At 44.2% G+C, this 13,178-nt stretch overlaps 1 protein-coding gene across 1 annotated transcript in view; it reads left to right on the top strand.

Annotated features, from left to right (window-relative positions):
* lnpep (leucyl/cystinyl aminopeptidase) overlaps positions 1-13,178 on the top strand; it is a 132,676-nt gene that overhangs the window by 65,370 nt on the left and 54,128 nt on the right. The window contains exons 4-7 of the mRNA XM_085988124.1: positions 4,030-4,164; positions 6,365-6,485; positions 10,801-10,952; positions 12,453-12,566. Of these exons, the coding sequence (XP_085844250.1) occupies positions 4,030-4,164; positions 6,365-6,485; positions 10,801-10,952; positions 12,453-12,566 (522 nt within the window). The remainder of the gene's footprint in view (positions 1-4,029; positions 4,165-6,364; positions 6,486-10,800; positions 10,953-12,452; positions 12,567-13,178) is intronic.

Below are 13,178 nucleotides of genomic sequence, written 5' to 3'. Positions count from 1 at the left end.
CAAGACAACAGATTTCATTACATCTTCCTAATGGTTTGCTGCACCTGCACATTCACTTTCAGTGACTCTTGTACAAGGACACCCAGGTCCCTTTGAGCATCTGCATTCCCCAATCTTTCACCATTTAGGAAATACTCTGCCTTTGTTTTTACTACCAAAGTGGATAACTTCACATTGATCCACATTATATTCCATCTGCCATGTTCTTGCCCACTCACTGAGCCTGTCGAGATCCCTTTGAAGCCTCTTCGCAACGGACACTGCCGCCTAGCTTTGTATCATCAGCAAATTTGGAAATGTTACATTTAGTCCCCTCATCCAAATCATTGATATAGATGTGAATAGCTGGGGCCCAAGCACCGATCCTTGCGGTACCCCACTAGGCACAGCCTGCCATCCTGAAAAAGACCCGTTTATCCCTATTCTTTGTTTTCTGTCTGTTAACCAATTCTCAATCCATGCTAGTATATTACTCCCAATTCCATGTGCCCTAATTTTGTTCACCAACCTCTTGTGTGGGATCTTATTGAAGGCCTTCTGAAAATCCAGATACACTACATCTACCGTTTCCCCTTTGTCTACTCCACTAGTTACATCCTCAAAGATCTCCAATAGGTTTGTCAAACAGGATTTCCCTTTCATAAATCCATGTTGACTCTGCCCAATCTTACTATTAGTTTCTAAGTGCCCAGTTATTGCATCCTTTATAATAGATTCCAGCATTTTCCCAACTACTGATGTGAGGCTAACAGGTCTGTAGTTCCCCGTTTTCTCTCTCCTTTCTTAAATAGCGGGGTTACATTTGCTATCCTCCAATCGGTAGGAGCCGTTCCAGAATCTCTAGGATTTTGGAAGATGACAACCAATGCATCCACTATTCCAATGACCGCCTCTTTCAAAACTCTAGGATGTAGGTCATCCGGTCCTTGGGATTTATCGACTTTTAGTCCCATTAATTTTGCTAGTACTTATTAATTTTACATTAAGTAAAAAAAAAAATGATCACTTGTCCCTAAAGGCCCCTTTACCACAAGATTATTGATTTGCCCTTTCTCATTACACAGTACCAGATCCAGAATATCCTGTTCCCTGGTTGGTTCCTCCACATACTGATCCAGGAAACCATCTTGCATGCGTTCCAAGAATTCGTCCTCCACACCATTAGTGGTAATTTGATTTGCCCAGTAATTTGATTACCGTATTGCCCTTTTTACATGCACTTTTAATTTCTTGATTGATACTGTGCCCTACATTACCACTACTGTTTGGTGGCCTATACACAACCCCCACCAATGTTTTCTGCCCTTTGCTGTTTCTTAATTCCACCCAAACTGATTCCAGTTCTACATCATGATCTGCCAAGCCAAGATCTTTTATCTCTACCGTACCGATCTCATCTCTTATTAACAGTGCTATGCCACCTCCTTTTCCTTTTCCTTTTTGTCTGTCCTCCCTAAATGTTGAGTACCCTGGAACATTCAGTTCCCAGCTTTGGTTACCCTGCAACCATGTCTCTGTAATGGCAATTACATCATACCCATTTACTTCTATTCGTGCCATTAATTCATCCACCTTGTTGCGAATGCTACGTGCATTTAGATGAAGTGCCTTAAACTTTGCCTGTTTAATATTTTTCTGCACTTTGACCCTCTTTACTGTTGGCCTTTTGTTTCTGCTCCCTACTAGTTTTGCTGACTACTTTTCTAACTTGCACTTCCAGATTTGTTTCTTTCCGTTCTGGGCCCACACTTAGGTTCCCAGCCTCCTGACAAACTAGTTTAAATCCTTCCCAACAGCACTAGCAAACCCCCCTGCGAGGATGTTGGTCCAGTTTCTGCCAAGGTGTAACCCGTCCAGCTTGTACAGGTCCCATCTTCCCCAGAATCGGTCCCAATGCCTCAGGAATTTAAATCCCTCCCTCCCACACCATCTCCAGCCACTCATTCATCTGGTCTATTCTCCTATTTTTGCTCTCGCTAGCACGTGGCACTGGGAGTAGCCATGAGATTACTACCTTTTTGAGGTCCTGCTTTTTAATTTATTTCCTAGCTCCCTGTATTCTGCTTGCAGGACCTCGTCCCTCTTCTTACCTAGGTTGTTGGTACTGATATGGACCACGACCTCTGGCTGTTCACCATCCCCTTCAGAATGTCCTGCAGCCGCTCAGTGACATCCTTGACCCTGGCACCAGAGAGGCAACATGCCATCCTGGAGTCACGTCTGTGGCCACAGAAATGTCTATCTGTTCCCCTTACGATAGAATCCCCTATCACTATTGCTCTCCCACTCTTTTATCTCCCCTCCTGTGCAGCTGAGCCACTCGTAGTGCAACGGATTTGGCTCTTGCTGCATTCCCCTGAGAAACCATCTCCCCCAGTAGTATCCAAAACGGAAAATCTGTTGGAGAGGGAGATGGACCCAGTTGTCTAATTACCAGGTCGTGATTGGCTCCAAGATCGTACTCCTGGTGATGAGATTTGAGAAATGGCTCTCTCCTCTGTTACAGACTCTGTAATCTGACACCCGAGGAAGGCAGGTCTGCAATACTCCAAGGTGCTGTCAGTGGGATTTTGTGGGCTAGACCTATCGCTGGAGGCTGGGATTCTTTCCACTTTGCTTCAGATGACACTACCCCATTAATCTAGGGTGTTGCTAACTGGACCAGTAGCAGGATGTTCACCAGTGCCTTGTGCTAGTCGGCTGTGCAGTTTTAATTGGTTAAACTCCTCGCAGTACTTTGGAGTCCATAAAATCTAGTTTGGGCTAAATCTCTTTCTGGATTTTGGTAAGTGACTGTGGGCTAAAAATTCAGTTTGGGGCGCCAAGCTCGCCTGGCCGCCGGAATTACCGCTGCGTGCGGAGCCACTTGCGCCATCCGGATATTCAGTTTCTGCGCCCCAAATGGAAGCGGGCCGTTAAACTAGGCTTCCCGCGCCCCGCTTGGGGCGCTGAAACTGAATATCGGCGCGCTAAGGGCCGCAGCGCCACACGCTACGGCACGGCAGCCTGCGGTACTGCAGGCCTTCCTCCCACTGTTAAGGGGGAGGTGCCTGCAACAGCGCGATCCCCGCTCGCGAGTGCCGGCAAATGAGCCCGGCACCAAGGAGAAGTGCCGGGCTCTCGGGAAACAGCCGGCAATGCCGCGGGGAGTGGGTGTAGGGAGGCTGGGGACGGAGGTGCGGGCAGGCGGGCGCCAAAAAAGCGGCCGCACCTCCACCTTAACTAGCGCCACTACCGCCACAGGTAGGCCCCTGTGTACCGGTCGCTATTTGCGGCCGGCACTGAAGAGGCGGGCGCGACCAAATATGGCCATCGGGGCGCTGCGCACACCGATGACGTCATCGGTGGCGGCGCAGCACTACAGGCTAACGCCACCATTAGCACCCCGCTAAATATCGCGGTAGGTGTGGCCAGTGGCGCAAAAGCCACTGAGTGCCCTCTTTGGGCGCAAACTGGTGGCGCAGGCCACTGAATTTCTAGGCCTGTGTCTCTATGTAATGAGTGGTGGGTTGGTATGTGGCGGACATTAGGCTGAGCAAAAAAATCTAAAGCTTGCGCACCATGGTGGATTATTTACTGCTGTGTGTAACACTGAACCAAACTCTGTGACTTCAAAGCTGTAATATGATGAGAGTTCACAAAAACTGTTGAATTTCCAAAGTTACCCTTTCAAAACAACTTTTCAAAAAAATCCTCGCTTTTCTTTTGTGTCTTTCCCCCTAAAAAGTGGAGGTGCAGAGGGGTAAATTAAGCTTCAGGATTCTACCCTCCACAGTTTGTGAAAAGGTGCTCCATCTCCCTCCCCTCAGCCCAATTGTGAATGTCAGTACAGGGGTTTCAGTTTGGTTCTCCAGCTGAGTGTACAGTTCTCTGGCACTGTATCTAAACCGCCAATTTCAGCATGAAATAAATGTAAGGAACGTATTCCTTTTGGCAAGATAGGTTTTCTTTAAAACTGCAAAATCTGGTTTAAAACACTGCGGATATTTTCAATAACGTTCCAATATATCTGTCTGCAATCTGTTCTAGAATACCACAACTTTAATTGCCAATGGACTGTATCAAGACACGTTTTGGAGAAGTGTTAAAATGAGCACTTATCTGGTGGCCTTTATTGTGGCTGATTTGAAGAACGTCAGCCAGGAGACTGCAAGTGGAACGTTGGTAAGTTCCCTGCTATTTTTTTTATTTATATGGGTGATGTAGGCAAGGCCGCATTTATTATCCATCCCCATTTGCTCCAAGGTGGTGGTAGTGGGCCTTCTCCTTGAATCACTATAGTTGTGCTAATAGTGCTCCCACAATGGCGTTGGCTAGGATTTCCAGAATTCTGACCCAGCAGAGATGAAGGAACAGATGATATAGGTCCAAGTCAAGAGGATATGTGACTGAGGTGATTTTGTTCCCACAACATTGCTACTCTTGTTTTTCCTGTTGGTAGCGGTCACAGGGGAGGGAGGTGCTGACAAAGTAACCATGGTGAGTTGCTGTACTTTATCCTGTAGATTTTACATACTGCAGCAACAGTGTACCAGTGGTGGAAGGGGTGGGTGTTGAGTCCAGTAGCAGGAGGATTAATCAAGCGAACTGGTCCATCCTGGATGCTGTCACATTTCTTGACTGTTGCACCTGCGTCCATCTAGATGAGTGGTGAGCATTCCATCACACTTCTGACTTGAGCCTTGTAGATGGTTGAAAGACTTTGAGCGGTCAGGAGGTGAATACCCAGCTGCTGTCCTGCTCTTGTAGTCATATTGTTGATGTGGCTGGTCCAGTTCAGCTTCTGGTGAATAGTGATCCCTGGGATATTGATGTTGGGGACTTGGAGATGGTGGTGCAGTTCCAGGTCAAGGAGAGGTGGCTTGGCTTTCACTTGTTCGAGATGATCAGAACCTACCACTTATGTGGCGCAGATGTAACTTGCCACTTGTTAGACTGTTTGGATGACATTGGCTGCTTCATTATCAGGAGTTGTGAATGGAGCTGAATGCTGTGAAATTATCAATGAACTCCTGGCATTATGGAGGGAGTTCATTGATAAAGCAGCTGTAAATGGTTGGGCTAAGGACACTTCTCTGAGGAACTCCTGCTGTATTGTCCTGAGGTTGTAATGACTGGCCTTGGCAGCCACAATCATCTACCTTCGCATCAGGTAAGACTCCAACCATCGGAGGGTTTTCCCTTTGGTCCCCCATTGACTTCAGTTTTGCTGAAGCTCCTTGGTGCCATACTCGGTTGAATGTCTTGATGTCAAGGGCAGCTACCTTCACCTCTCCTTGATATTCAGCTCTTGCAGCCATCCTTGGATCAAGGCTGTGATGAGGTCAGGAGCCGAGTGGTTCTGGTGGCACCTGAACTGAGCATCGGTGAGTAGGTGTTGCTTGATGGTGCTATTGGTGACTCCTTGTATCACTTTACTGATGATTGTAAGGAGGCCAATATGGTGGTAATTAGCTAAGTTAGATTTCTCATGTGTTTTGTTGATCGGGCATACCTGTCAATCTTCCACCAGTGTCATAGCTGTACTAGAACAGCTTGGCTAAGGGAGCTTTTGTACACAGGTCTTTATCATTACCGCTCATAGCCTTTGCAACATCCAGTGCACTCAGCTGCTTCTTAATCCCCTGTGAAGTGATCCAAATTAGCTGGGCACTGGTATTTATGATGATGGGGACCTTGGGAGAAGGTCGAGTCAGATCATCCACTCGGCACTTTTGGCTGAGGACACTTGCAAACTCTTCAGCCTAGTCTTGTGCACTCATACTGGACTCTACCATGGCTGAGGATATGGATATTCATTCAACCTTCTCTTCCTGCTAGTTGCCTGGTTATCCTCCACCATGTTCAACTGGATGTGGTAGAACTAGAGCTTTTCTCTGATTTCGTTGATTATGGGACTGCCTAGCTCTTTGTTTAACATCTAGGTAGCCCTGTGTTGTAGCTTCACTACATGTGTACCTCATTCTAAGGTATCTCTGGTGCTGCTCTTTCCACACTCTGCAATAAACCACAGTTAGTATCTTGGCTTGATGGTAAGAAGTAAGAGATGTGCCAGACCATGAGGTTGCATATTGTGATATTCAATTCTGCTGCTTATGGCCCACGTTGACTCATTGATACTCAGCTTTGGGTTCCAACCTCTGCCTTTTGTCTGTCCCACTTGGCACAGTACTGCCACTTAGTGCAGTACTGACACACTACACAACCAAGGATGTCCTGACCATGGATATGAGTGTTTGTTTGTCTTTAAAAAGCTAATGTTCTGTAGGCTCATCTCATTCAAGAGGTTTTCTGGTGATGTAACTCTTGTGGCTAGACAATTCTGATTTAATACTTCTGATCTTATTCCCTTGAACTTGGTTAGGTATCTGTGTATGCTGTTCCTGACAAGATGGATCAAATGCATTATGCATTAGAAGCAACAGTGAAGCTTCTGAAGTTTTATGAGGGCTACTTCAATATATCCTATCCCTTAAAGAAGCTAGGTAAGGTAAAATAAAAACAGCTTTTAATAAAGCCTGGACACGCTGCTGCTGTCTGTCCATAACTTAGACTGATAATAGCCCTAATATCTCTACTGCATGAATTGCATTTGGCAAAGTGTTGGAATGTCCTGGTGTGCCTCCAGATTAAATTTTGGCACGCCCTAACACTGGAGGATTTAAAACCGAATCATGCCTGTGATCTCACTCCTGTTTTAGCTTACTGACTGGATATTACTTCTGAATGCACGTACAGCCTGCATGCTTAAAAGGTATACCCTACTTGTGTGTAGTGCTATAGCATATTGAAGAAAATCTTCAGCCCTGAATGGAGTAGTTGGGTGTGATTATACAAAAAAAACTAGGCAAAGTCAATGCAGTGAAACATTTTAATTTTGTTAAAGTAACATCATTTGGACATGTGAGCAGAAGAGTCATATACTGGCCCACTTCCATGTTCCTTTAGATGACTTCTGTGTGGGAATGTGCACTTGCAGGAATTATCTGCATGGCTTGATCCCATATCACACTATACAAGTGCACTTCATCTTAGCTGACAATCCATATTGCCAAAGAGAGCAAGCATCTGTTCTTTCGTTTCCCACTGAATATAATGGTATTCAGAATTTAAGATTAATTTCTGCATGGTAGAAATTGCTTTGCTAAATGTCAACCGTAACATTTAAACCAACCTTCTATTAGTTTTACTTCAATAGACACTGTAATTGAGAATCTGCGACCCCAACTGAGCCCATGGAAGTGGTTGCTCTACTGCAATGTATTCCAAGTAGACCAAAGTTCGACAGTTCCAGATGCAGCTGTTTCAGAATTTCACAAAGACTGAGCAGAATTCTATTCAATTTGTGCTGACACTAAGTAAAGTGCCAGTGGACTGGATGGTACAGTGAGTCAGATCATTGCACTTGCATCTCGAAGAGCTTGGCATGAATTCAGTGCAGATCAGTAGGGTGCACGTCTCCACTCTTATCAGTTGTAAGGGTCCAAATTGAAATTGGTCTCGGCAGTCTCAATCCATTTCCTAGTGGGCAAGTTTCCCACCGTCGAGGAGGAAAAATACTACCTGTAATTAATCACTGAACTGGTAACCTCATTCAGAGATAGTTTGAGGGAAATAGCACTCTTTGGAGGTTAGATTTAAATTTATTGTTGGTACTCTACCAGAGCTGTGTTACACATAACCTGGGAGTGCTCCAGCAATAACAGTTGTCACTTTGATCAGAAATTACTTTTTTCTGCTGAAGTAAATTGTTAGAACCATAATAAACTTCACTAAACAGGATGGCATAAAGAAAGCATGTTTTTAAATGTATTAACGATGTAGAACTTGGCATGCTGCAGGTGGGGAGAAAGTTGCCAATTCAGTTAAATTTTTGTTGGGTCATTACCACAGTTAGGCCACTCTAGTAGTGGCCAACCCATCACTACTCCTCTGCCTTCCTACTCCCCTCACCATCCCAGGCTTGGATCCACCTTGGAGAAGCCCACAGTTGTCCCCTGTGCCACACTTGGCTTTCTCGGAAGGGCCCATCGAAGTGCCTGCCGCTGCCTCCTTGCAAGCAGCAATCCCAACTGTCTCATGCTCCTTTCTCTTGTTGACCTTTCCTCCCAGCGCATCTGCGAGGGGCTTATCTCAATTTCCTTCCCATCCTGCTCATATCATCCTCCACTGCACTTTTGGACTGTGCCAGTGGATCAACAATCTCCGCCCCCTCCACATTTCCCTCCAGAAGGTTTGGTCCACTCATGAACATGGCCCTCCTTTCCCGTCATACAAACTCTCCTAGTCATAATCACAACCATCCCCTCAACCTTGCCATCTCATGTGACCTCTCTATTGCCATGGTCTCAGTCACAAAAGAGACCATCTCTGACCGTTTCCTTTTGTTCTCCACAACCCCTATCCATTTCCAGCCCCACTTGCTTCCACGTCCACCCTGGAATAAACTCTCCTCCAAGTTCAGGGACCAAGGATACAGAAGTTGGGTCAGACCATTTCTCAGAAAACCTCGGCAGCCATCTAAAACAGGTGTTCGGTCCCCCAAATATACAAATTTCTAAACTTTTATTCGAAATTAAATGTACAGACATAAGGGATGTTTTGGGGGGGGAAAAACACTGGGCCCCAATTTTAACTCCCACTCCCCAAGGTGGAAATCAGGCGAGGGCACAGTTGAAATGGAGTGGAGGATTTACCCACTCCTTTCCCTCCCCAATCTGACCACCTGGCAAGGCAGCTGCCCCAAGCTGGCAGGGTTCTCTTTAAATTTGCAGAACGGGCTTGATGATAACATCGGGCCTGATCTGCTATTTTAACCAGATTCCTGAGCTGGGAGCAGTGCCGGCTCCCCCTGCCAGGCCAACCCTGCTAGGAGGATCAGAAGAGGGTAAAGTAAATTTTAATTTTTGGGGGATTTCCTTGAGGTTCCTCCAGGCCCCAAAAGGAAACATTGAGCTGTCCTTGCCCCAGATCTCGCCCCCACGCAAATATGATTGTATCCAGAGTTCCCCCTTAACACACACCTGACCGCTGGTCCCCAGCAGCGACCTCCCTCAGTCCGAATTCCTATTCCTGGCTGCTGGTCGGGCAGTGATTTCTACCAGGTTTAGGCTGGAGCTGGGTACTGAATATTAAAAGATGCCCGGGAGTTAAATTCTTTCTGGGTCACGACATACGAGCCCAGGTCCCCCATACAGACTGATCTCACCCCGTGGTAAAATTAGGGCCAGTGTTTGATTCTGCATTTCATTCTTTCAGTCCTCTGAAGGCTCACTGAGACCATGCCTTTGTTAACGCTATGCCAGGTTTAATACATTGGGAAACCACAAAAGATTGCACTGGCAGGACTCTGTCTCCCAATTGAAACCCTTTTTGAATAATCAGTATTTTAATGATTGTTTTCATTTTAGTACCAAAAATGTGAAAGCTGCTGAGCTAGTGTCTGATCAGTTTAACTGCTTCAAGCTTCCATTTTTCCCATCTTGTTTGAAGCGTGGTACTGATATTGGAGATAAACAGAACAAGGTTTTTTTTTGTGCAAGAGCGCAAGCAGATAATTTGAACTCTATGTGGAGCACGCTAAGGAACGCATTGTGGGTAATGATCCCTCGCATTCCTTTTTCACCAGAATTCACTAGCACTGAGGGGATTTTGAACCAGGAAACTAAGCCCTCTATTTTCCCTTAACAGAGAGAGATGAAAATGGTCTGCAGTGATGCTGTATTGTATTGACACTGTATTGTGTTCTACTGTAAATTTTCTGAGGGCTCTGTCTCCCTTTATGTTCAGAAAGGCATATGGGTCAAAGGTTGAAGCCAAGGCATGACCAAGCGTATACAAACTAGAACAGTAAATGCAACGAACATTGTAAAAATTATAAGGAAGAAAGGAAGTGGGCCTTTCTGTTTTCACTTTCTCTCTCTGTACCCATGATAACCGTGTGCTGTTTGTTCTCTAGCTGTCAGTCTGCTGGGCAAGGACATGTCAACATGGAGTCTTTGTGTATTCTCTTGCAGTTGCCAATAAAATAAGGACATCACCGCTATCATTCCTGTTCTCATGTCCTTGTTTTGAGCAACTGTTCAAACCATGTACCCTTCAAAGAAATCAGTCGATCAATCTGCATGCTTTGTGTGAGCTCATACCTATTCTGTACTGTAGTTGCTTGCATATGCCAAGGCTTGAAATTCAAGAAAGTGGTCAAATAAGTAAGAAATTTCTTAATTTAAAAAAAAAAAAATGGAATCAACAAAACTTAAGTACTTGACATGCAATATGGGATTTTGAATTATGTTGCATTGTGACAAGATACAATGTAGGGTTGAACGTAAGGATAGAAGTAAGCCCTTCCAGTCTGTTCTGCCATTCAATTAAATCATGGCTGATCTGTAGCTCAACCCCATTTTCCCTCCTCTGATCCATATCCCTTGATACCCTTGCCTTGTCTACAGTTGTGGCACTGTCCCTATAGATTACGTTAGGGTCACCAGCAATCTTGGATTCTAAACTGAATATACCTGTAGTATGCAAGAAACCTTGTCTGTAGATGGCTGCTGGACCTAATGGGCTACAAGCTCAAGCGATACCCCCAAAAAAGAATCTGTTGCTGGTATAACACTTATTTTGAAATTCTGCTGTGTTGATTAGGAGGGGATACAATGTATACAAGGGGATAGAACTCTGGCTCACTAAATTAACCTTGTGGAAGGCTGATTGTTATTTTATATTTTTTATTAATTATTTACATTTGCATTCACATTTGGCATTCCTTGGATTAAAAACTTATTTTTCCTTTCCTAGATTTGGTGGCGGTCCCTGATTTTGAAGCAGGAGCCATGGAAAATTGGGGCCTAATCACTTTCAGAGAAATAGCACTCCTTTATAAAGAAACTGCATCAATACTGGACAAACAGATAGTTACCATGGTGATAGCTCACGAATTGGCTCATCAGGTATTTGAAGCTTAATCCAATAATGTATTTTGAAAGCTAATGATAAACCACAACAGATGTACAATAGCTAGTTAAGTAATTTGTCTCATGAATATTTCTATAGCCTAAAGCTCTTGAATTCTGATGGTACTAACTTCTATGCAGAGTGCTTGTGTCCTGTTGCTATATGCATCTTGAGACTGCCTAAGGACTCATGTCCTGCACCATAAACTCTCAATTATTCCACTTGCTGAAAATACATCACCAGTACAATCTTTTGTTTCCCCCTCTTTTTTGTTACAGAAATGCAGTATCTACAAAGTGAGCTAACTTTCATTCTGATAGCTGAAGTTCTTCACTACCTTTTGGTGTTATCATGTTAGTCAAACATGTTTGCCCCATCTAAAACTCCTTGGAAAAAGAGTTGTCACTCTAACTTTAGCATTCGGAGTGTCTTGTGCTCAGCAGTGTGCCCATACTGCCCAATATCTAACTATACAATAGCGTAACTTAGAGATGTAACAATAGGACCCCCTTATGATCTAAATGTGATATCATGTCTCTTGCATGTATTCTCGTGTTTTGCCAATATTTTTGAAGGAAGACTTAACCTGGTAAGACGAGGCCAAGTATGAATTGTTAAACTGCTTTATTTCAGAGAGCAAGTGAACATACATGGTAACAGTCAAAGCAAATGTCACTTACTTAATTTCACTTTTTCCTTGAAAAACAATGAAAAAAATAAATTGTGTCCTGTCCCTTTTTGTGAGCCAACTTGTTTATTAGCATTCCTTTCTCTCTGAACAGCTTCTAATCGCAAGACCAGGTCTCCTGCATTTTTAGCTTCCAGTTCTAGCCCAGGAGCTCGGTGTGTGTTGGTCCTTCGTTAGAGCCCAACTGCGCTGGACCAGGGATTTCCTCTTTTATTTTGTCAATTCTGACCATGGGTAAACAATGAATTTGTGTCTTTGACACCACCTCGTGCAGGGATTCACAAACCAGTCTGTCAACTGCACCAACTACCCATTTTCTCTGGAGTGCATTCTCTGCAGACCCCTTGTGCCATGTCCACATCCTTAGAATGATCTTCTCAATGGGCATGTATTTGTTGGCCACCTGTGACAAGGTGACAAACTGCTTAATATTCCTGGTGATGTTGGCTAATGGGTTTAAAGATGAGACTATATCCTGGTATCAGTTTGAAATGAGTTGTGACATTCTCCAAGCTGGCTCATCTGGCTTTAATGCACATTTCCCAATGCCTGCAGCCTGTGGCCTTTCTCCTAGATTTTAATGAGTTTACAAAAATAGACTGGGACCATGCAAGTTTTTAAGTATTTCAGTTTTTTTTTCATTTAAAGGACCTAGGTGGCCCTGGCCCAAAATATTCAGGGAGTTTGTCAGCACTGAGGTGCTTAACCTATTTAATGGGGAGTTCATCCTATATTGTATTCTACATTTTTGACATTCAAATGAATGTACAATAGCTACATTTCCTGAATTTGTTTTATTCTCCCTCAGTGGTTTGGTAACCTGGTGACTATGGAATGGTGGAACGACCTTTGGTTAAATGAAGGATTTGCCACCTTTATGGAATTTTTTTCAATTGAAAAAGTATTCCCTGAACTCCAAGTGGTAAGTGAAATAAATTTCAACTTGTGTTTCATCTTGTTCATCCTCATTTAAGTGCTGTTTGTTGTCAGTAAAGGGAATAGTTTGTTTGAGATTCTCTTTCGATTCTTACCCATAACTACAGTTCATGCAAGGAGCTAGGTGTGGTCTATATTAAAGCTAAAGGAGGCACAAGATTATAATGACGCATCCCAATTTTTGTTTCTGCAATAAAAAAGGCTTGTGAGGAAGTCTAGCAGTCAAATACTAAGTAAACTCTCTAATATGTTAGTAATCTAAGCAGCAAAAACTGGCCTTGGAATCTAGCCCATGACATGTGGTTGGGAGGCAGACAGTCTGTTCAACTGTGCTGCTGGTATCATTGTGCCAGTGAGGCTAATCCTATTTGAAAACGATTGTCTGTGTGAAGGAGAGGTGGCTGCTAATTCTCAGCAGCGCTCAGCTCTGTTGGTCCTGTTGGCAAAATTAACTGGCACTGCACAGCTGATCAAGTAGCTGATCTACCTCCTTACAGCTCCCCATGCACTCACTTGTGAACCTGCCACAAACCACACAGCTAACCTAGAATTGCTCCACAACTCCAACAATATGCTCCCAAGCTACAGAGGCAAGTGG

Source organism: Somniosus microcephalus, chromosome 1, assembly GCF_052327205.1.
Source record: "Somniosus microcephalus isolate GS21.2 chromosome 1, FLI_Smic_1.0, whole genome shotgun sequence".
Lineage (NCBI taxonomy): Eukaryota > Metazoa > Chordata > Chondrichthyes > Squaliformes > Somniosidae > Somniosus > Somniosus microcephalus.
The sequence above is the reverse complement of the archived record's forward strand: the minus strand, read 5'-3'. Positions and strand labels throughout refer to the sequence as shown.